This window comes from Lathyrus oleraceus, chromosome 4 (genome assembly GCF_024323335.1).
Source record: "Lathyrus oleraceus cultivar Zhongwan6 chromosome 4, CAAS_Psat_ZW6_1.0, whole genome shotgun sequence".
In the NCBI taxonomy this organism is placed as follows: domain Eukaryota; kingdom Viridiplantae; phylum Streptophyta; class Magnoliopsida; order Fabales; family Fabaceae; genus Lathyrus; species Lathyrus oleraceus.
The window spans coordinates 179708036-179729898 of record NC_066582.1 but is presented as its reverse complement, the minus strand read 5'-3'; the positions used below and the strand labels follow the sequence as shown (position 1 = coordinate 179729898).

Here is a 21863-nt window from a genome sequence, read left to right as displayed (position 1 = left end):
GAGATAATCTGTGTAGTACAAGTGATGTTGAAGGTGATGTCAGATGGGGAGGTGTTTGTTACAGGTGATGTTGAAGGAGATGTCTGTGTTGAGCAGACTGAGGGGGAGAAGGAGCACAAGCGCATGTGTGTTTAATATGTATTTACTAGTTGCTATTTTAGCTAGTAATGTGTGTTTTAATACTTCTGCTGCTAAAGTGCTGATGAGATTATTCTCTTGTGAACAAATGGTCTGATGTATGTTTTAGCCAAAATTTGCCAAATGGGGAGTTTGTTGGTTCTATGTGTTGGCAGCAATTTTGGTAAAACCTAGAGTGTTCACAAATTGTCACAAGTGTTGTCTTGACATGAGATAACATGTTCCTGCAAGGTGTTTAAAATGTGGATATGCAGGATTTTATTGAGATGTCAGACCTGATGTAATGACATCTGTATACAGAACATTCAGTCTGAATGTTATGTATTGTGTAATTGCATTTTTTTATGCTAATCTATGTGTGATTGATGTAATGATTGAACGCGCCTTCAATCAGTAATTATAACCAGATTAACTTATTTTCCAACGAGATATAATCAGTTGTCATGAGAAGATATGAATGGAAAATAGTTTTAGGGTTTTGTGATGTCCAAGCCCAGCCAAACGCTTCTACAAAAAGGGCATGGAATACCTGGTTTTAACACACAAGAAATAACGAACGAAATATTGAGAGAGAATAAGGGTTTTAGTCTTGTGTGGTCGTGTGTATTGTGAGCCATTCATTCATCAATGGATGATTGAATTGGACTGACTTTTGAGTTGTAATTTGTCCACTTTAAGCTTTGAAGCATGAGTGTGTGTTTACTTGGTTGGAGCTTTGAAGCAAGATCAAGTATGTGTTCTTGAAGAGTGTCTTCTTTTCATTGTAATACTTGTTTTACACCACTGTTGTGATTAAGGGGGAGTGAGTAGGATCTCATATCTAGGAGTTCTTAGATAGAAGTCACACGGGTAGAGATTAGGTGAAAAGACTGTAACTTGAAGTTATTTACTGAGAGTCTTTGAACTAATTATGTTTAGTGGATTTCCTTCCTGGCTTGGTAGCCCCCAGACGTAGGTGAGTTTGCACCGAACTGGGTTAACAATTGCTTATGTCACTTGTATTACTGTTCTTTATCTTTTATCCTGTTTATATTGTTCAGATATTAGTGTCGTGACATTACCTTCGACATCTCATATCTGATACCAGAATTTCACGTACAACATTAACATCCGCAAAGTTATTAATATTTGGGAAGAGAACAATTCCATAAATGAGTAAAGCAAATGGCTTCAAAGGCATTTCTACTATCTGCTTCTGCAAAGTCAAAGGATTTATCCATCAGGAATCTAGAGGTTAGACCTAGAATCCCTCCTTTTGTAATGAAGTTGGCCTTCACAACAGACGTTTCTAGGTGAAGTGCTTCTTCAATAGTTGTTGGTGTAGGGGTCTTCTCTGAACCACTGAATGGTAATTTGTCATAGACTGGAAAACCAAACCAATAAGAGTATTCTTCTAGAGTAGGCATAAGTTGGTAGTCTGGAAGTGTGAAGAAATGGTAGAGTGGATCATAAAACTGTACCAGGGTGTTGAGAACTCCATCTTCAACCTTGGTCTTCAAGATACCCACAAGTCTTCCATACCGAGCTCAGAAATCCTCTTGACTAACTATCATAGAACCGAGCTTCTTCAACCCTGTTAAGTCAGGACTTTTGAAAGTGTATTTCTTGGTATTCCTCCTTCCAAGTTCCATTTTACCTATCTATATTTTCAAAAGAAAACTATTGAGTTTCTTGGTTTTTATGCAAAAAGGTTTTTATGGATGCACGAATGCATGAATACATGTTTTACAAATACGGGTTTAGGGTTTTGACATTAAGCATGGAGCCAAGGGTCTAACCATCCCACAATGTATGAACTAATAGGTTTATTTTGTACCTATAGAATAAGGTTATAAAGTGGTGAAGAATCGGAGACCAAACTATTGATTAGACTTGACTCATGAATCAAAATATCACTATCAAAGTTTAATTCATCCAAGGGATGGGGAAACAATTCAAAAATAACCCAATATACATATGCAAAGTTAGAAGATTAAACATAAGCTAAGCAAAAAATGGGGGGGGGGGGGGGGGGGGAGGGGAGATTCTAAGGTACGGGGGTGTGTTATGAAAAGGGAAGGTATTGGCATCCTAATCATTTGTAGTACTCTACAGGAACCTTTTAAATATATGTGTTTGGTTTAAAATTGTTTGCTATTTGATTGGGGAGATGAGAAAAAAAACATATTTTTATTGTTTGATGATTTGGAAAGACATTGAGTCTTATGCCTACGTACCCGTGAAGGATCAAAACCTCGTAGTTCGGGTTCAAAAGTAAGAAGGGATTTGTTGGGGTTGATTTTATGAGAAAGAGACAAATTGTCATCTTAAGGAGAAAACTCACTTTTAAACTACGACAAACATGTGGAAGATAGATATTTGCATCAAATTGAAAGAAGGGCTCTCACTTGGATATATAATCAACAAGTATGCCACATACCTCTTCCAAATGTAAAAGAATCAATATCAATCTCAATAATGTTATGGGGTAGGAGATTTAAATCTCAACTAGGGATGACTCATGTCTAATCCTTTTATGAAAAGGTTTTAAACATGAAAAAGCCAAAGTGGAAAAAAGGGTTTGAATTAAGTTTGTGTTTTTTTAGGTCTTATGACAAGATCTTTGAATATGCTTAAGTGTTTTAAAGCATTTGATTAAGAAATAAAAGGGAAAACAATGACCTAAGTCAAAGTTTATTATGAAAGTGGTTATAAGAATGTGAGAGAGAGAGAGAGAGAGAGAGAGAGAGAATCCTAAGGCTTACATTGAGGGGAACCTAAGATTGTATCTAGAAGCTTTGGATTAAGGGGAAGCAAAGTTGTATATGATGCAAATGAACATACACATGCAAAATAACAAGAATGTCATGATTCCTTTCCCTTGGATATAAACAATAACAAGGTTGAACATGCATTAACATTAAGGCACAAAATATGGATAAATACAATGGAAATCACAAGGTGAGTGAGGTATGGATGACAATATTGATCATGGTTTTTAGGCATTGAGATAAACATAAAAAAGACATGACGAATTTTCACATAGCATCACAAGACACAACACATTGATGGTGAAGAGAAAATCATATTTGACATGGTAAAGGCATTCATTGGTACATGGTAAACACAACATGAATCAATTTAGGTCAAACATGCATCACATTGTAAGTCTTCACAAAATAAACATTAAAATTGAATCAAAGTTCATGATAAGACCAAGCTTAAGTGGAAACCCTAATCATGCATCACGATGCTTCAAAAGATTCATCTAAACAAAACCCTAAGTTTCATCTAAATAATCAGTCACTAATATTTTAAAACAAGGTCATTTAATCATGGTATAATGCCCAAAATAGGATCATGTTTAAGCAAACAAAATGCTACTAACATCAAACAAGACCTGAACAAATATGCATTGGTCACACAAACGTCTATGATCACTTAAAACAAGGACACAATAAAATAAAATCCATTAAAAGGCCTAAAAACAACATAAAATGCACTAGTTTTCTACCTAATAAAAATGGTCAAAATAAATATTATTTTTGGGGATTTTTTTTTTGTGGATTCATAAAATAAAGGGGATAAATAACAAGTGTGCAAAAAATCATTCAAAAATAATTAACTTTGCATATAGAAATAAATGCATGAAGATGTGAAGAAACCCATAAAAAATAATGGTAAAAAATGAGGAAAGTGTGGCCAAGGGGGTTTGAACCCTTGACCTGGTGGTTGCAGGCTAAAACACTAGCCACTGGGGCATGCACTAGGTGGTTTTAGCATGATGCGAGTGATACATAATATATTATGGCTAAATGAAAAATATGTAATAAAAATAAAAGAAACAAAAGTCTAGGGTGATGGGGATTCAAACCCCCATACCTTATGCATGCAAGAGACTTAACAAATCAGCATTTTACCACTAAGGCGTAATGTCAATTCATGTATTAAGTTACATCAATTAAATATATATTAAAGTCACTTTTAAAATTTAAAAATGGCTCCAAAATTCATCTTCCTCATTCATCTCGTAGTCCACCATTTTCACAACTTCTCAATACTCTAACTCTCAATTCTTAACGAAATCAAAAGTTGTAAAGATCAAAATTGCTTAGAACTTCGCAAGGAATCTAATGGTATTAACCAATTTCATTTATTTTTCATAAATCTCCAGAAATCAAATAAAATACATATGAACCCTAAAAATTGAATTTAAAATTAAATTCCAAACATCACCGATTAAGACTAATAATCATAGGGGTTTTGTTCCTCACATCTCGGCAAGTGAAATGGTAACAAGAATTCTGCAAAATGGTGCCTTAAATCATAAATTGAATAAATGAGTACATACCTCAAAAATGAAAATCGTGTTTTGAAATAGGGGTGTTCCAGATGTGATTTTATGATTTAAACAGCTTCCTTACACCTCAAGGAAGGTGTTTGAATGTTTGGCTTGAGCTGAGAGTGTTTGGTTCTTCCTTTCCAAATCAAGTTACAAGCTATGAAAATGTGATTTGGAAGATGATGGTAGGATTGTTACAGAAGTTGTTCAAGTGTTTGGATAACTTCTAATTGATGTTTAGAAGTTGTTTGAAGTGTTGGTTTGGAGAAAACACAAGCACGATGGAATTTAGAAGTTTGAGGTTTGAAGAATTTGCTACAACGAAGTTTTTTGTACCAATTATGGTGTGTTGAGTTATGAGGCTTGGATTTCTATTTATAGAGGCTCCATATGGTTCATGTAACTTGCAGAAATCAATCTTGGTTCAATTGGAATGCTAGTTTGCTGACTTGGTTTCATTTTGCACAAAAATGCATAATGGATCATGATGAAAAGGTGGAGTGAAAGGAGGATTTTAGAGGTACTTTTCTTGAGGTTTAGGATGTTGCTTTTCGGTTTAGAGGTTAAGTGTGATCTGAAGAAACAAGTTGAAAGTTCAATGCAAGAGTGGTTAGAAAAGTTTGCCTTTATCAAAATGGATATGAAGCTTTTTTGCAAAACCTTCCAAATATGGCATCAAGACTTGGTTAATGGCTCAAACCCTTATGAAATGCACCAAGGATTTGTGTAATCTTCTGATTAAGGTGAAATTTAGAATCAAGATATCCTTCAAAGTAAGATTATATAGCTTTGGCTCAAGGTTGCATGATGAACTTGCCATGAAAATGACCCAAAATTCAGATTTGGAGAGCCAACTTCATCTCTTCGAAACTCATAGCTCAAATATGATAATTTCATTCTCTTGGACTTTTTGTAAAGCTAAGACCATCCTATACAACTTTTATTTTAGGAGTTTTCCTTGAATCAATATGGATCATGGTGAAAATGATGATCAAGTAAGTCACTTTTTGAAGGCAGATTTGGTTGAAAAAATTTCTAAGTGTTTCAACTTTATGGTACCAACTTCATGGCTTCATAACTTGAAATCCTTGCATTTTTTGGGAATCAATAATCAAGGACAAAGTTTTAGTATGTAAAGAGAGCTTTCCTTTGAGCTTTGGAGAAAATAAAATGGTTGCTTGGATTGGAAGTTATGAACTTGGAAAGTTGGCTCCTTAAATATGTATTTTTTCATAACTTAGAAAAATTTACAAAACCAAATCTTGCCCTTTTTGCAAGTAACCTCCAATTTCTTGTTTTCTCTTGATCAAATGTATCCATCAACCATATTTTCATGATCCTTGAGTTAAGAAGTCCATGATTGACCAAAAATGTCAAAAGTCAATCTTTGACTTTGCCTCAGTTGACTTTGTATTAGATGACTCCAATTCTTGCAATCTTTAATGAATGGGATCTATTGGGCACATTGGATGATGTGAATGGATCACTTATGTTGTATTTGAAGTCTTTGAACCATACTTCAAGCTTTGGGATCATGTCTTCGTTAAAACCCTAGTTGAGGGTATTAGATGAACTTTGGCCTTGATGAATTTGAGATGGAATGATCCTGAACTATATATATATATATATATATATATATATATATATATATATATATATATATATATATATATATATATATATATATATATATATATATATATATATATATATATATATATATATATATATATATATATATATATATATATATATATATATATATATATATATATATATATATATATATATATATATATATATATATATATAAAATTAAAATAACAAATTCTCAAAAACTTATAAAATAATTGAAATTTAAAATGCTACAACAACCAGAATGAGCGGAGTCCATATCGATGAAGAAAATCTACATTGTTTGAATTTAAAATGAGAAAATCTATAATTCTTTGGATGAACTCATAAATTATATAAATATATAATAAAAATATTAGTTTATTTAATTAAAACTTTTAATTAATAAAAGATAAACAATTTTTTTTATATTTTATTAAAATGTTAATATAACATCCTCTTATACAACCATTATTGCCATGTGCCATTGAAATTTGCCACATCCAATCTCATAAACCCAAAAAACATGACCACCAACATTGCAAAATTAGAAATGTGAGAATTAAAATAAAAAAACTAACATATCACTCGGTCAATAAAATTGCCTATATTATATTGTTAATATGCTTCCATAGTAAATACTCTTGTCTAACTATATTGAGAAGTCCATGTACCTTTAGTACCAATATTCATAATAGTGGACTATATGGTTTTGATTACCTATCATGTTTAATTAACATCAACAAACCCCATCCCCAAAACAAATTATAAGAACAAATTTCAAACTGTGGGGTCTTAATTATACATCCATACTCATATATACAAAAGATATTAACCTCTGCATAAGTACTAAGTGTGACACTAATAATAGAAATAATAATTGCTTACATAACATTGTACCAAAAGGACAATGATGTGTCATCATAATGGTTGTTTTGGCTATAACAGTACTAAAGATAAAAAAAATTATTGAAGTGATTAATTAGGAAAGTAATTATAAAACACCCTCAATGATCCTTCGGTTAATTAGTATTCACGTAACTTTTTCATTGCTGGTTAAAAAATAGTAGTTCTTGCAAAAATCTGCATGGGAGCAAGAAATTGTGTTAAGAAATTAAATGATATACAGAGAGATACTGTGATGAATTTTATCGACGTAACGTGAACCACAATTTATCATTCCTATCATATCAAATGGTAAAAAAGCAAGTTTCGTTGTTGGTGTGATAAATATGCACACCTATAGAATTAATGGAACTTAGCATGAAATTGATAAAGGAGTCAAAAAATTCCTGATGCAAATTAATGTTGATTTTGTTCAAATTTAATTCAGCTGGAAAGAAGTGTACGTAGTTGGTGGTATTAGTTATATGTAGTAGCGGCTAGCAGAAGTGTTATTTATTAAGTATATCGAAAAAATTGTTTTATAATTGACACTTAATTTTCATTGCATATTTGATAATATCTTGTTGAAATACATTGAAAATTATGAAACTGTGACATTTATATGGTTGGATTAATTGTGCATTGTGTTAATTATCTACTCTATTGAATTAAGCATACTTTAGCCTCTAAAATCCAACTCATTTAAATCACATACAAACTATAATTTTTTATTTTAAATAATCATATTTTTTAAATTAGATACAATAATTATATTTTCTCATAATTAACCAAAATATTCATGTTTCAAACAAAACAAAAATCGTAACAAAGAGGAAGCGTTATCGGTAATAGCACATGCACTCAAATAAAACATAGGCGTTTATCTCACTCGTGCATGCATTGGCAATGCGCCAATAGGTCTGACGCATGCATTGTTAGCCAAACAGGAGGCGCCAATAGCTCTGACGCCTATGTGTACTGGATTTTTTTATAAATAGGTCATTCATTCCCTATCATTTTTCACACATCTTCTCGTTTCATTTTTAAGTTTTTCTTCGAATTTTCTTACATGATTATTAAAAGAGATGCTCATGTTTGTTATTGATTCTCAAGCCTCCGATGAGATTCGACTTTGGAAGACCCGGATTTTCGAGCATCTTGGAGGTCATATTTTGGTCTAGACCATGAAATTAACCCCGAAGATGTTGCAGTTTGGACTGCAAAAACAACGATCATCGGGTTCACTATTGTGGAGATGCACCATAATTACCGTGTCAAATTGCAGTTCGGCAAGCATCAACAACTCCCAGATCTCCCGACATGTTTAGGACTTAGAGTCGATGTCCAATGAAATTTTACCGATTGGAGAGCCTCTGATTTGTGTCGTCAGTGGAAGCGTCGTCATCAATGGGTCATAAACGAGGTTGTTATGCTATACGAATCTAAACCAACTCAAAATTATATGAATTGGTATAGATACGTTACAATAATTCAGTTTGTGTATGACCTGAGGTATTTGATCGACTTGGGTCTAATAGCTTCGTCATCAAATGCCCAACATGATTACCAACACACATACACCCAACAACCAACCCAACAAAATTATCAATCCACCTACATCCAACAATCAACCGAACATGATTACCAACACACCTACACCCAATAACCAACCCAAAATCATTATCAAACCACATACATCCAACAACCAACCAAACATGATTACTAAACCACATACACCAAAATCTACGACCAATTCATGCCAGACACCTAAGCACAAAACCAAGAAAATGACTCATACCACCAACAAACATATGTCGTCATCACATATTACCGTAACATCGATGAAGCATTTGATACCACCATATCCTACGATAACACCCAACTAACATACTCTCAAACATCATACCACAAAAACACTCAAACATCATATCGCCAAAGCACTCAACCAACACATGCCTACCAGACACCACAACAACCATTGTTTCGTTTCTAAAATGAATCAATGTCCCAATTCAACCGACCAGCCTGCCCATTCATACCCCAATCAACACGATCAAACTATGACGGGATGGACATCGAACTTTATTACGACGACGGTTGAGAATAGATGTTAGCTTTCATGGATAACCCTAATATCCCAATGATCTTGCACCAAACATCTCAGGTGAATCCTAGGAGGCCTCAACGGCAAAAGGCAGCGGTGGGATGTGTAACCGATGATCGTCATGATCAAGCGAGTCGCTAAAATACGTTTACAAAATTCTCCCACGTGTAATTATATTTAAATTAAATATTATTAATATTTTGATTTTTTTATTTCACTTTTTAAAATTAATTATAAATTTAATTTAATTTTTTTAAAATAATCCACTACACACATACATCATACCTACTAGCGCCTCATTTTTAGCTAACAATGCATGCGTCAGGCCTATTAGCGCATTAGCAATGCATGCACGAATGTGATACGTGCCTATATGTTTTTTTAGTGCATGTGTCATTAATAATGACGCTTCCTCTTTGCTACAAAAAAATATTGTTTGAAATATATATATTTTGGTTAATTCACTACTATAAAAAACGCTTTTTATCTCGGATGTGAAATGTATAATACCTCGGCTAAATAAGCGAGGTAATGAATGACGAAATGAAAACTTGTCATTTATCATCAGGGTGCAAATAAAACCGAGAGGTAAAGTTATATGGACATGGGTTCGAACCCCAACATCTGCACTTTTATTATTTTTAAAATTAGCTTATATTATCTTTCGATTTACAAATAAAACTAAGGGGTAAGATTTATTTTTTAAGAAAATCGTTATATGGTTTACCCATAATATTACATTGTTTACCTAGAATATTACACTATTTACCCAGAATATTGCATTGTTTACACAAAATATTAAAATAAAAGTCAAATTTCATATAGATCTAGATAAAAATCAAATTCCCTAGGTGGGTGAAGATCAAATGTTGGTGCAAATATATTCTTCAAAGTTTTGCATGCATTTGATTCTGAAGTAAAACAAAATAAGGGTTAGATAAATAAAATCAATATTCAAATATATGATTTTGTGCTCAAATATATTTAAGAAAACAAACCTTAAAGCCAAGTAATTTGCTGCTCTTGTAATTCATCTTAGAGAACTTTTCCAAACGCCTTTATGTTTCAAGTGATTCATGTTTCATATAAGTTAGATTTTTAATATTCAACATGCTTTTATAATGGATGTCCCTTAGGTTTCACGCGGATCACTAATGGAAGATTCTTGAGCATTGATAAACATTAAATGGACGGTAAAGATTTGTTTAAGGGTGTTGAATATAGTAAAAAAAAATTAATTATCCCCTCAGTCACGAAGAAAATCAAGGTGGATACGTTGTTTTTTTTTAAATTACATTATTTACACAAAATATTAAAAATACATTGTAAAATATGTTTCCCAATGAGAATTTTTATTTTTCATGTCCATGTCTCATGCAAGATGCTAGAGATCTGTTTCCCAATGAGAATTTTTATTTTCTGTACTTGCAATCCATAAGAGAAATCTGTAATAGCAACTCATGATCAAATGGACGATGGTGAATATTTCCTCTATTTGGGGCTGCTACATATAAGTTAGTCTTAGGGTAAAATCTGTTTAACGAGTATTTTTGTAGTAAAATATGATTATTAAACACCTCGGTTATAAAACCGATATTTTTTATCTTCTCCTTTTAACTATCACCTCGGCGATGACGAAAACCGAGGTGAATAATTCTTTTTTTTAATTATATTTTTTACACATAATATTAAAATAAATTGTTTGTAACAAAATTTTGCTCTTATTACTTAATATCTTTGCTGATATCCATATTTTGTTGCATTCTCTTCTTTGTTCAAAGGTTAAGCTCTCTTCCTTGTTGGTTAAGCTCCCTTCTTTTTTGGTTAAGCTCTCTTCTTTGTGTAACTTGAAGGAAGAATAACTTTATGCACTTGCAATCTATCAATTGAGTAATCTTCAAAGGTTGAGCTCCCTTCTTTAACTGAGGATTATTTCAAAAATACAACAATGACAACATCAACACCATTATCTGAGATAGATTGTAAGGGCAGAAAAAACATTTTGTTCAAGATAGAAGAACATTGAAAAAAAATTGTCTTGTAATCCATCCCAAAGAATGATGCTTGCGAGTTTGGGACAACTTCATATTAGTAAGGATTAGAGTAAAATATGTTTAACGAGTGCTTTTATAGTAAAGTCTTATTATTTTATGTCTCGGTTAAATAGAAAATCGAAGGGTTAGAACATTTTGTTTACACCAATAAACAAATAAAAACATAAACTGCGATAGCTGAAAATTGAAGCTTATATTGAGTTATTTTTCACCTTGGTGTTATGAAAAATCAAGGGAATGTATGGTTTTTTATTTTTTCTAAATAATAAAAAATAGTGCGCCTTGGCTTTATACCTCGGTTTTATATTGTTCGAGGTGAAAGTTTCGTCATGAAAAGCATTATTTGTTGTAGTGATTGTGACGAAAGATGATTAGTATAGTATTCAATTTGAAAAATATGATTATTTCAACAAAAAAATCTCCAAACTGCAGCCACTAGGGGTGTTCACAGTGCGGTTTGGGCGGTTTTGAATCTAAAAATCATCTGAACCGCAAAAGAAAAAACATGTGGTTTAGTTTGGTTTGGTTCGGTTCGGTTGGCTCTTAGAAATAAAACCAAACTAAACCAAAGCGGTTTGGTTCGGTTCGGTTGATTTGGTTTTTTATTAATTTTTTATCGAGTCATACATATACATATAAAAGACAACATAACTTTGTGTTTAACCATTCATACATTACAAAATAAAAACAAAATTTATCATATTTGGACAACAACTTCCTATTTAATATATAAAAATTAGATTAGACAAAAGTGAAATAATTAACATACAACAATAGCATAAAACAATATATGAAAAAAATAGAGAAGATCAAATATTAGTGGAGATGAAAAAGAAAGAATAGAAGAGATGAGAGATTAGAGAAGAAGAGGTGCGATAAAAATTAAATTGAAAGAGAGAATGGTAGCATAAAAATGAGAAGATACAAAAGAAAGAATATTAATAAAGTAGAGATTAGTGAAGAAGAGACGATACATACCTAATGAATAAGACATGATACTGCTAGAAGAGATTTGAGAAGGCTCAAAAATCCTAAATACGAGGAAGAGAAAATTGTTTGTAATCGTAAGACTAAGGCATACTAGGTTTGGGTTTGGATTGGATGTGGGTGTTTACCGTGAAAATTGGTAAACAACCGCTGGTCTTCCAAATTAAGGATACTTTAGTTACTCACAGGATCTACCAGATTGATTCTAGGACATGTGCTATTATTTTAAAATTGTATATAAAAGAAGATGAACGCTTCGATAGTATTCTTGAATAAGGAATGTTTGCTTAAAGGGTTTTCAAAAGGATAAATTGCAGAAATGTAAGGAAAGTGTAAAACAATGCTTTATAAATGACTTGTAATAAAGGATAATCTCTTGACAAAAAGTATAAATAAACTTTGGTTGATATAAAGATAGTGGTGTAATCAAACGTACATTCTCAATTGTACTCTTTTCTCAATACGCTGGATACTTTGAGTAAATATGATTGATTGTACAAAAATTTGAACCCCCCTTAATCCGAACACTAAGACACATATATATATATATATACTAATTCGAAATAACCGTCACCAGCAGCTCTTCTCCTAGGCACTGACACGTTACACTCGGCATGTATGCGATTCAAGACAACACCCCACGCGTCTTTTCTTCAAAATTGGATAAGAATGAAATACAATTATCCTTCTTTCATTCAAATTCAAATATATGTCGAACAAACTCTTCTGGTGAAGTAATATTCTGAACTTGGGAATATTCCTAAGTCTCACCTCAGTCCTCCCTTACAGAAGGCAGACTTCGGCACTCCCTCACACCATATTTTCTTGATGTCAAAATCATAGTTTATCATCTCCAGCCTGATGTCGAAATTCCCACCTAACAAATTGCCCCCAAAAAATGCATTTTTCGATATACCGAAGAAAAAAGATCTTTTTTATTTTGACAATCTAATTCGACATCACAAAACTATTCATCTGCTATGACTTCACAGTCATGATGACAATTTTAGCAAAACGTCTCCTCAAAACCCACGTGAGGATCTTTAGGTAATCATCATGTTTCCTAGCCCCTAGGAAATTGTGTTTAGCCTTTAACTGCTACCGCTTATCATGGTCATTTCTACTGACACGTGCCCCACTTTCATTTTCCCTTTAATGCTTAACCAAAACCGCTTCCACTTCCGCAACTTATAAATAGACATACTTAACACTTTTTTTAAACTTTTCACATTCTGAGCTTTCTCAAATAACGACTTCTTCTACTCTTCATCTTCCTCAAACCCAAAAACCCAGTTCGTTTCTTCCTTTCAACAATGGCATCATCTACAAAAACCACAAAGGAATCCAACAAAAATACCAAAGATTCTAGAAAATATTAGGGTCTTCCTCTTGCTGACAGGATTTTAGGCCCAAATACCATGGGTAACCAACAGTATGTTCCAGAACCTTTTACTGAAGAATAGAGGAGGATTTTTAATTCACAGGTATTAATTCTTATTTCTACTTCTGGGAAAACTCATGCAATGTTAGGACCCTAATCCAATCCAAATGTTGATCTTGATAGGCTCAAAGAATTTTTTCCAACTTACCATAGGTATAAACCCATAGCTTGCTTCAAAAAACCTAAGGTTAGCAAGGAAACTCATACTGAGGAAAACCCTAACCCAGATAATCAGGGTAACCTTTCTACCGATGAACCCATAGACTTAACATATATGAACAGTGGTTTCAGGGTCTTTTGATCTTGTCCTTTATTTCGAGACCCTTCTGATTATTTGGGTTGGTTGGAAAAAATAGAGAAAAGGAAATCCCAAGTCTGGAAAGAAATGGGTATTTTCGACTTAATATAATTGTCGAAAGTAGGACCTGGTTATTACTAGACCATGCTAGTTTCTTCTTTATACTTTTGGGATAGTACCCGCCACACTTTTCACCTCCCCTGTAGAATGATGACGCCTACACTCTTCGATGTAGTTGCCATCATAGGGCTTAAGCCTACGGGTGAAACCTATGATCTAGATTTCCTATCCAAAGACACCATTGGCTTCGACACTTCTAGGGACGCCTTCACCACACATATTTCTCATTACCATGATAAAGATATTGATGAAGTCTCTGACATAGAGCACATAGCTTTTCTTGCTTTGTGGTTGTCTCGTTGTGTTTTTTGTTCAAAGTCTCTCCAAGTAGCCAAGAAATTCCTCACATTGTCAAATCAACTTCATGTTGGACACAACGTATGCCTCAGCAAAAGGATCTTAGCCAATCTCTATGAATCTCTGGGTGAAGGTGTCACTGCCCTTAAAAACATTCGAACAAAAGGAAACTTACTACTCTCTGGCCCTTTCTGGCTATTACAGTTATGGTTGAATGCTAGTTTTGAAGCATGTTTTCTAACTCACAACCTCATCGACGCGGATGTTGCAGTAGTGAAGAATAAGAGAGTCGAAGGAACGCGCTTAACAATGTTAACTCCAAGTGATGAAGGTCGAAACCTTCAACAAAGATTCACCAATTACGTGATAATGTTTGCTAAGTGTTACAACTTTACTCCATCCATGGTCCCCTTTGCCTCAAGAACATGTGGTCCCAAATGGTTGACGAGGAAATTTCCCTCTCTTTCAAAAGATAAAAATGTTAAATCGGTCGCTAGTAAGCATTCCTCACTCCCAGGGTATTCTCCCCGAGGCTAAATCAATCGAAAAGTCAGGTTACCCTTATAGCGTATCAACCAAATCTTGTCGCATGATAATTTGGCCTCATTCAGATCTTTCCAAAACCCCTTTATGCAAGAAACAATTATCTCCTTCTTTATAATGCAATCCATACTGAGGCTACCAGCAGCAGGCAAATAGCTAGATATCCTGGCCAAAAGAAACTTAGTCCAGTCACCTTCAAACCTTACTTTCTCTGCACTCATGAATTCGACCTTTTGTGGCGTGATTACTATGAAACAATTTTTTTTAATGTTGCTGCATTTCATCATCATCTCACCAAAGCTTTTACTTCTATGCAGGATAAGGTTAAAAAAGGTATTTTGACTCACATCAAAGAAATTCAAGCATTCCAAAATTACTTTGAAACTGCCTATAGACCTTATGATCTTAGTCGAACCATCCGCGAAGCAGCAGTTACTCTGAAGGAGAAATTTACCAAAAAAATGGAATTTTTAAAATTAACTTCGTACGTTAAACCCAAAAAAGAGAGGAAGATACCAGTAAAGCAACGACAACAAAGGTATGTACATCCAATATATTGACACCTTTGACTTAGGCATCACTTTCTCGTTGCTAATTATTTGCACTCTTTTTCTTCGGGCCATCCGAAAGCCACCGCTAACCCCTAAGAAAAGAAAACATAAAGAAATTGAGGTCGAAGCCATCGAATCTGATGACGAAGACTTATCTCCAAGTGCCTCTAAACCCACCAAACAAATGAGGAAGAAACAATTGAAGCTTCAAGGTGCTCCTGTCCATCCGAAAGCAAAAACCAGTGCAGTGGAGAGACCTCCTGCCCTAAAAGTACCTAGGGCTGAATCTTAGCCTAAATTGAAGAAAATTCCAAAACAAATGGAGAGTGATAACTCCAGTCCCGGGGCTGAAGACCCTAAGGTAAAATGTCTCATACTTTTTACTAGTTAATTGCATTCTTCTTTTGCTTTCGACTTACCCAATCTTTGTCTTATTTTTAGGCTGTTGCAGGAAGTCCCCAACATCCAACCGTCACACCAATCGTCGTTACAATTCTCCCTGAAAGCAGTGGGGCTCCTACATATCATCCCACAACTTCTCTTGATTTTGACAAAGGGTCTATGGGCGAAGCAAACAATCCTGCTGCAGAAAGATAGGAAAATTCTCCACCAAACACCATCACCCAACATTCCCATACTAGTGGCTCTGAACCTGAGGATGAAAAAGATGAAGATGCCCCAGTGGAAAAAGATGCAAAAATGCAAGACACTGGGGAAATTCCTGAAGACAAATCTGAAGACGGTTCACCCGAAACTAGCCGAGATATGGGTGATCCTGATAACGAAGAAGAAGATGATCAATTTATGTTTAACTTCGACGTAGAACCCCCAGAGGACGAGGATGAGGGTTGAAACGATGTTGGTTATGAAGAAAGGAATGTCCAAGAGGATCAACAAACACTGGAACAATCCAAGACCAACCCCAAAGTTTATACTTCCAAAAACATCATAAAGCTTTCGACCAACATTGTCATTGCCCTATCTCTTGCAGAGTTAGAAGTGCTAAAACGAAGCAATCCACTAAATTATATTAAGGATATCATTAGTGCTAGAGGTAGCTCGTCAAAGAAAAGTCTTAGCACTTCGACAGTGTCAGGAGGTCCAACTACAAGCTAGTTTGCTAGCGAAGTGCTCCAGAAGCTTAAAGAGAAAGCCTTCAACATTGACTTGATACAACTTTTAGAGAATGACACTTTTTCCTCCTACGGGATTAAAGATATTCTAAAACAAATCGATGTCGTACATGCCTCCTCAGAAGTCGCAGATTTTGTCATGGATTTGGGGCTGCTGATTGATTGTGTTGTTACTGACCTTAGTCGAATAAGGGAAGCTTCTAAAAAAATTCAAAGCAAATCAAAAATCCTTACAACAGAATGGGAAGTAGCCTCTTAATCCATTGTAAAAAATGATGAGTTGGAGAAAGCTTCTGAGAAGAATAAGAAGGAAGTCGAAGCCTGTGACAAGAACATAAAAGCTTGGGAGCAACAAATCAAAGAGTTGCAAACCAAAATTGTCAAGGCTAAGGAGCACAAAGAGAAACTCCTAAAGATGGATGAAGATATGTTGGAGAAAGAAGTTCAAATTGGCTTACAACATGTGGAAAGGGCCCAAAAACTGGGGGGAAGAGATTGACACTCTTACTTCTTACAAATCTGGTCGGGAACGTCGCTTACAACTTCAAAAATTGAAGTACCAAAAGATGAAAGAATCTCTCCCTCTTTGAATTGGTGGAATTTATTTGAAGTGTTTGTCTCCTGCACAGTTTAATTTTAATGTAATGATTTTTAAAGCCCTTCACGACTCTTTATGTAATGACTTAGCCATTTTGGCAATCTGGTTGACTTTGATTTTACCATTTTGGCTTTGACTATTTTACATAGATTACTCTTTCTCTATTTTTACCTCATGAAGTGCAGGTTTATATTTCTTCAAGTACTTCCCATTTACTCTCAAGAGTCTTCGATCTTTAACCAATTCTTCGATTTCGTATGCGCCGTTTGATAAAACTTGAGTAATTTGAAAAGGGCCTTCCCACTTGAGGGTCCATTTTCCAAATGTTCTATCTTTTCGATCCATGGGTAAAATCACTTTCCACACTAAATCTCCAGTTGAAAATAATTTAACTTTGACCCTTTTGTTATACGACTTTTCTACTCTCTTTTTCTGCCTTTTTAATAATTCTAAGGCATTTAATCTTTCTTTGTCTAAATTAACTAATTCATCCAACATCATGTTCCAATAAGACTCAGATAGAATCTCATGGTGTCTCTGAATTCTTGTTGACTGTAAGTAGATTTCGACTTGCAAAGTGGCATCATGACCATATGTTAACCGAAAAGGCGTAGAATTTGTAGCCTCTTTAAGGGAGGTTTGATATGCCCATAAAATCTGGTATAATGTCTTATGCCAATTTCTTGGCTTTTTGCCCACATGTTTTTTAATTAACCCAATTACTACCTTATTCGCTGCTTCGACCTGACCATTAGCCTGAGTGTAATAGGGTGTAGACGTCAATAATTTGAAATCCATTTCCTTAGCAAACTCGTGGACTTTTCGACCAGTGAAAACTGATCCTTGATCCATTGTAATAGTTTCTGGGATTCCGAACCTATAGATAATATGCTTCTGGATGAATTCGATTAGAGTCTCTTGGTCCACATTCGTCAAAGGTATAGCCTCAATCCACTTGGTGAAATAATCTATACCCACTAGAATGTATCTTTGACTTTTAGATGACGTTGGTCGAATTTATCCGACTAGGTCCAACTCCCAACCTCTAAAAGGCCAAGGTTTCACAATGGAGTGGAGTTCGCTTGCAGGGACATGTTGTATGCCTACATGCACTTGGCACTCTTGGCACCCTTTAGCGAATTCCATACAATCCTTAAGCATGGTAGGCCAATACATTCCTTGTCAAAATAATAGCCATTTCATCTTATGACCCACTTGATATGCCCCACATGCCCCACTATGGATACTAGAGAGGGCTATGTATGCCTTAGATCACTAAGGCATTTAAGTAAGACTCCTTGAGGTGTTTTCTTAAACAATTCGTTTCCCATAAGAATGTAACTTAAAGCTCGATACCTGACTTCTCATTTAGTAGATGTTGTTGGATTTTCTAAATATTCTACTATTGGATTTCTCCAATCTTCGTCTACCAAACAGTCCATTGCCAGAATCTCAAAATTCTCTTCGTCAACATATCCTAGTTGTGTTTCCTTCAAATCTGATGGGGAGAGTCTAGTTGACGCGACTCTTCTTCTGACCTCAATCACATCTTGTAATTTCTCTTTTGAAATTTTATATCCATAGGCAATTTGAGCTAAGCCATTGGCCTCTTGATTCTGAAGTCGAGGTATATGTCAAAGGTTTACCACTTCAAACTTACGTAAGAGTCTGCTAGCTATCATAAAGTACATAATCATATTTTCTTTAACACATTTGTACTCCTTTGTGATTTGTTTTATTATTAACTCTAAGTCTCCCATTATTTTGACTCAAGTTGCCCCCAATTCCAACAAGATCTCAAGGCCGACTATCAAAGCTTCATACTTAGCCTCATTGTTTGAACAAAGGCCTTCGACCTTATACTTGAATTTTGTTGGCATTTTGCTAGGAGAAATAATTAATATTCCCACGCCTGTTCCATCCTTATGAGTAGAACCGTTGAAGTATAACTTCCAAGGCTCAAACTCCAAATAGTTTAAGGAGTTTTGTACTATGGAGTGGTTGACTATAAAGTATGCTACCACTTGTTCCTTAACAACCTTTAAAGGCATATAAGTTAAAGAATACTCTATTAAAGTCAATGCCCATTTACCAATTTGACTATGTAAGATAGGTTTAGATAACATATGCTCAATAACGTCAAAATGAGACGAAACATACACATCAACTGGATTTATATAATGCTTTAATTTTGTACAAGAGAAATAGAGACATAGGCATAATTTTTCGACTATACTATATCTGGTTTCTGCATAATTGAGAACTCTACTAAGGTAGTAAATGGCCCTTTCGACGCCATTATCTTCCTCTTGAGCTAACATGCTCCCTAAAGTTACATCAAATGCAACTATGTACAATCTCATACTTTTATTCCTACAAGGAGGTGACAGAATCAGAGGATGCACAAGGTAGTCTTTGATCTTGTCAAAAGCCTCCTGTTGTATTTGCCCACATTCAAAGCTTTCCTGCTTGAGTCGAAGTAGAGGTGAGAAGGCTTGAGCCTTGCCACTTAAGTTTGATATGAACCTCCTTAATAAGTTGATCTTGCCTAGCAATGACTATAGTTCCTTCTTCGTTGATGGCGTTTTCGCCTCCATGATGGCCTTGGTCTTGTTCTGATTAATTTCAATCCCTTTCTTATGGATCACGAAGCCTAAGAAATCTCCAACCTGCACACAGAAAGCACATTTTAGAGGATTCATTTTTAGACCATGTTTCCTCATTCTTTCGAATGATTGTCGAAGATGGTCAATATGACTCTTTGCTGAAACGGACTTAACCACAATATCATCTATATCGATTTGCATAAACGTTTTGATGAAATCATGGAAAATGGAATTCATTTCCCGCTGATAAGTTGCCCAACATTTTTTAGGCCAAAAGGCATCACTACCCATTTGTAGGTGCCTAATGCTCCGGGACATCGAAATACCATTTTTGGCACATCTTCGTCAGCAATGAAGATCTGGTTATATCCAGAATATTTGTCGAGCATACTAAGATACTCGTGTCCTGCGGCATAATCTACTAGCATTTCCGCCACAGGCATTGGATACTCATCTTTTAGGGTCGCATCATTCAAATCTATGAAGTTAATGCAAACCCTTAAAGTACCGTTCTTTTTAATAACCGGTACAATATTAGAAATCCATTCGACATACCTGGTGGTGCAAATGAAATTGCATCTGAGAAGCCTTTCGACCTCCTCTTTGATCTTCAATAGAACTTCAGGTGCAAAATGCCTCGGGGTCTACTTGATGGGCTTATTCCCAGGATTTATTGGCAACTTTAGTTCAACCATATCTCTGCTCAAACCAGGCATCTCATTGTAATCCCATGCGTAGCAGTCTTTGTACTCCTTCAGCAACTAGATCACTTTGATCTTGAGTTCTGAGCTGATGTTGGCACTTACATATGTTGGCATTTTAATTCCCCATGTCTCCAAGTCAATTTCTTCTAAGGGATCCTATGCTAGCATCTTTGTGTTACTTACCAGCAAATCCTTTTCGAAACCCAAAGGCTCGTCATCATAGATGGCGTCGAGCCTCTGGCCTTATACTTCGTCTGGAACCTTATCAGGTGGTTCTGGATTGATGTCCTTACCAGGACCATCTAAGTGCATTTCTATCTTTTTGGCTTCGACAACCATGTATTTAACTTCGGCCTCTAAGGCCGCTTTCAATTTATTTTCGGATACATAAGCCAAAATCTTTTTTAATGTCTTCAGATCAGACATCATCACCGAATTCACTTCCCTAACCTATGGGTTGGATACCTTCGATACCTCTATAGCCTAAGTCGTCTTCTTCTACCACTTCTCTATCCCATTGAAACCCATAGGTTAGGTGCAGATAGAGGGAGCAAAATGCGTTGTCCGCAGGTAAAAAGTCGAACCTTGCTGGACTACAAGGCGCTATGTGGGTCAGGTTCTTATCGAAGATGCTTCCGTCCACATGATTAACTTAGGCCATGAAATAGCTTTGGTCCACTTCTATGTTCTCCATGATCACATCACTTCGCCGGGTGGTGACCCTCTGGTGCATCTAAGAAGGGACTGTACATATGCCATGAATCCATTCCCTACCTAGCAACAGATTGTAATTGGCTTTTGATGCTATCACCATGAACATTGTCGGCCTTGTTATTATGCCGACAGTGAGGTCAACTTGTATCACCCCCGTTGTAGTTCCGACTTTCCCTTCATAGTTTGAGAGAACCATGTTGTGGGGCCTTGTGTTGGTGCCATCCTTATCGAACCTTTTTAGCATGTAATGCAACATCAAGTTCACTACCACTCCACCATCAACTAGGATCTTATTTACCCCCACATTTCCTACTTTGCCTCTGATAAATAGAGGTTTCAAATGGCTTTTCATAGACTCATTTGGCCTTTCGAAGAAAGCGTTTTGCTCCTCCACACAACCATTGTTCATGATGTAATAACACATAGGCTTGTGTCTCGCCATCTCCATTTCAACCATATCTTGTGTCTCCTTCACCTCCATGACTTAGTCATATTCTTTGGGAAGCACGGATACCACATTGCATGCAATGTCTAGAGAAGCGTTTGAATCAGAATCGAAGTCTTATGTCATCATGTCTTCGTCATGATCAGACTTTACCACATGCACCTTCTCTTGAGGAGAAAACAACTTCCTCTCGACCGACTTTCTTTACTCTTTCTTTTCCAATGTCCCGATTCCTGTCGTCGGATGCTTGACTATTTCTGGGGTCCCTCCAATTTCTCCCCTTCTTGTTCAGTCGAACCCCCTCGAGGCT

The 21863-nt window shown here is 35.3% G+C and overlaps 2 protein-coding genes across 2 annotated transcripts; both read right to left on the bottom strand.

Annotated features, from left to right (window-relative positions):
- Nucleotides 1–17234: 17234 nt before the first annotated feature.
- On the bottom strand, nt 17235–17936 carry LOC127136580 (uncharacterized). The gene has a single exon (XM_051063120.1). The coding sequence runs from the start codon at nt 17934–17936 to the stop codon at nt 17235–17237; it is 702 nt and encodes a 233-aa protein (XP_050919077.1).
- Nucleotides 17937–21127: 3191 nt separating this feature from the next.
- LOC127136579 (uncharacterized) lies at nt 21128–21589 on the bottom strand. The gene has a single exon (XM_051063119.1). It carries the CDS (start codon nt 21587–21589, stop codon nt 21128–21130), a length of 462 nt encoding a protein of 153 aa, XP_050919076.1.
- Nucleotides 21590–21863: the final 274 nt, after the last annotated feature.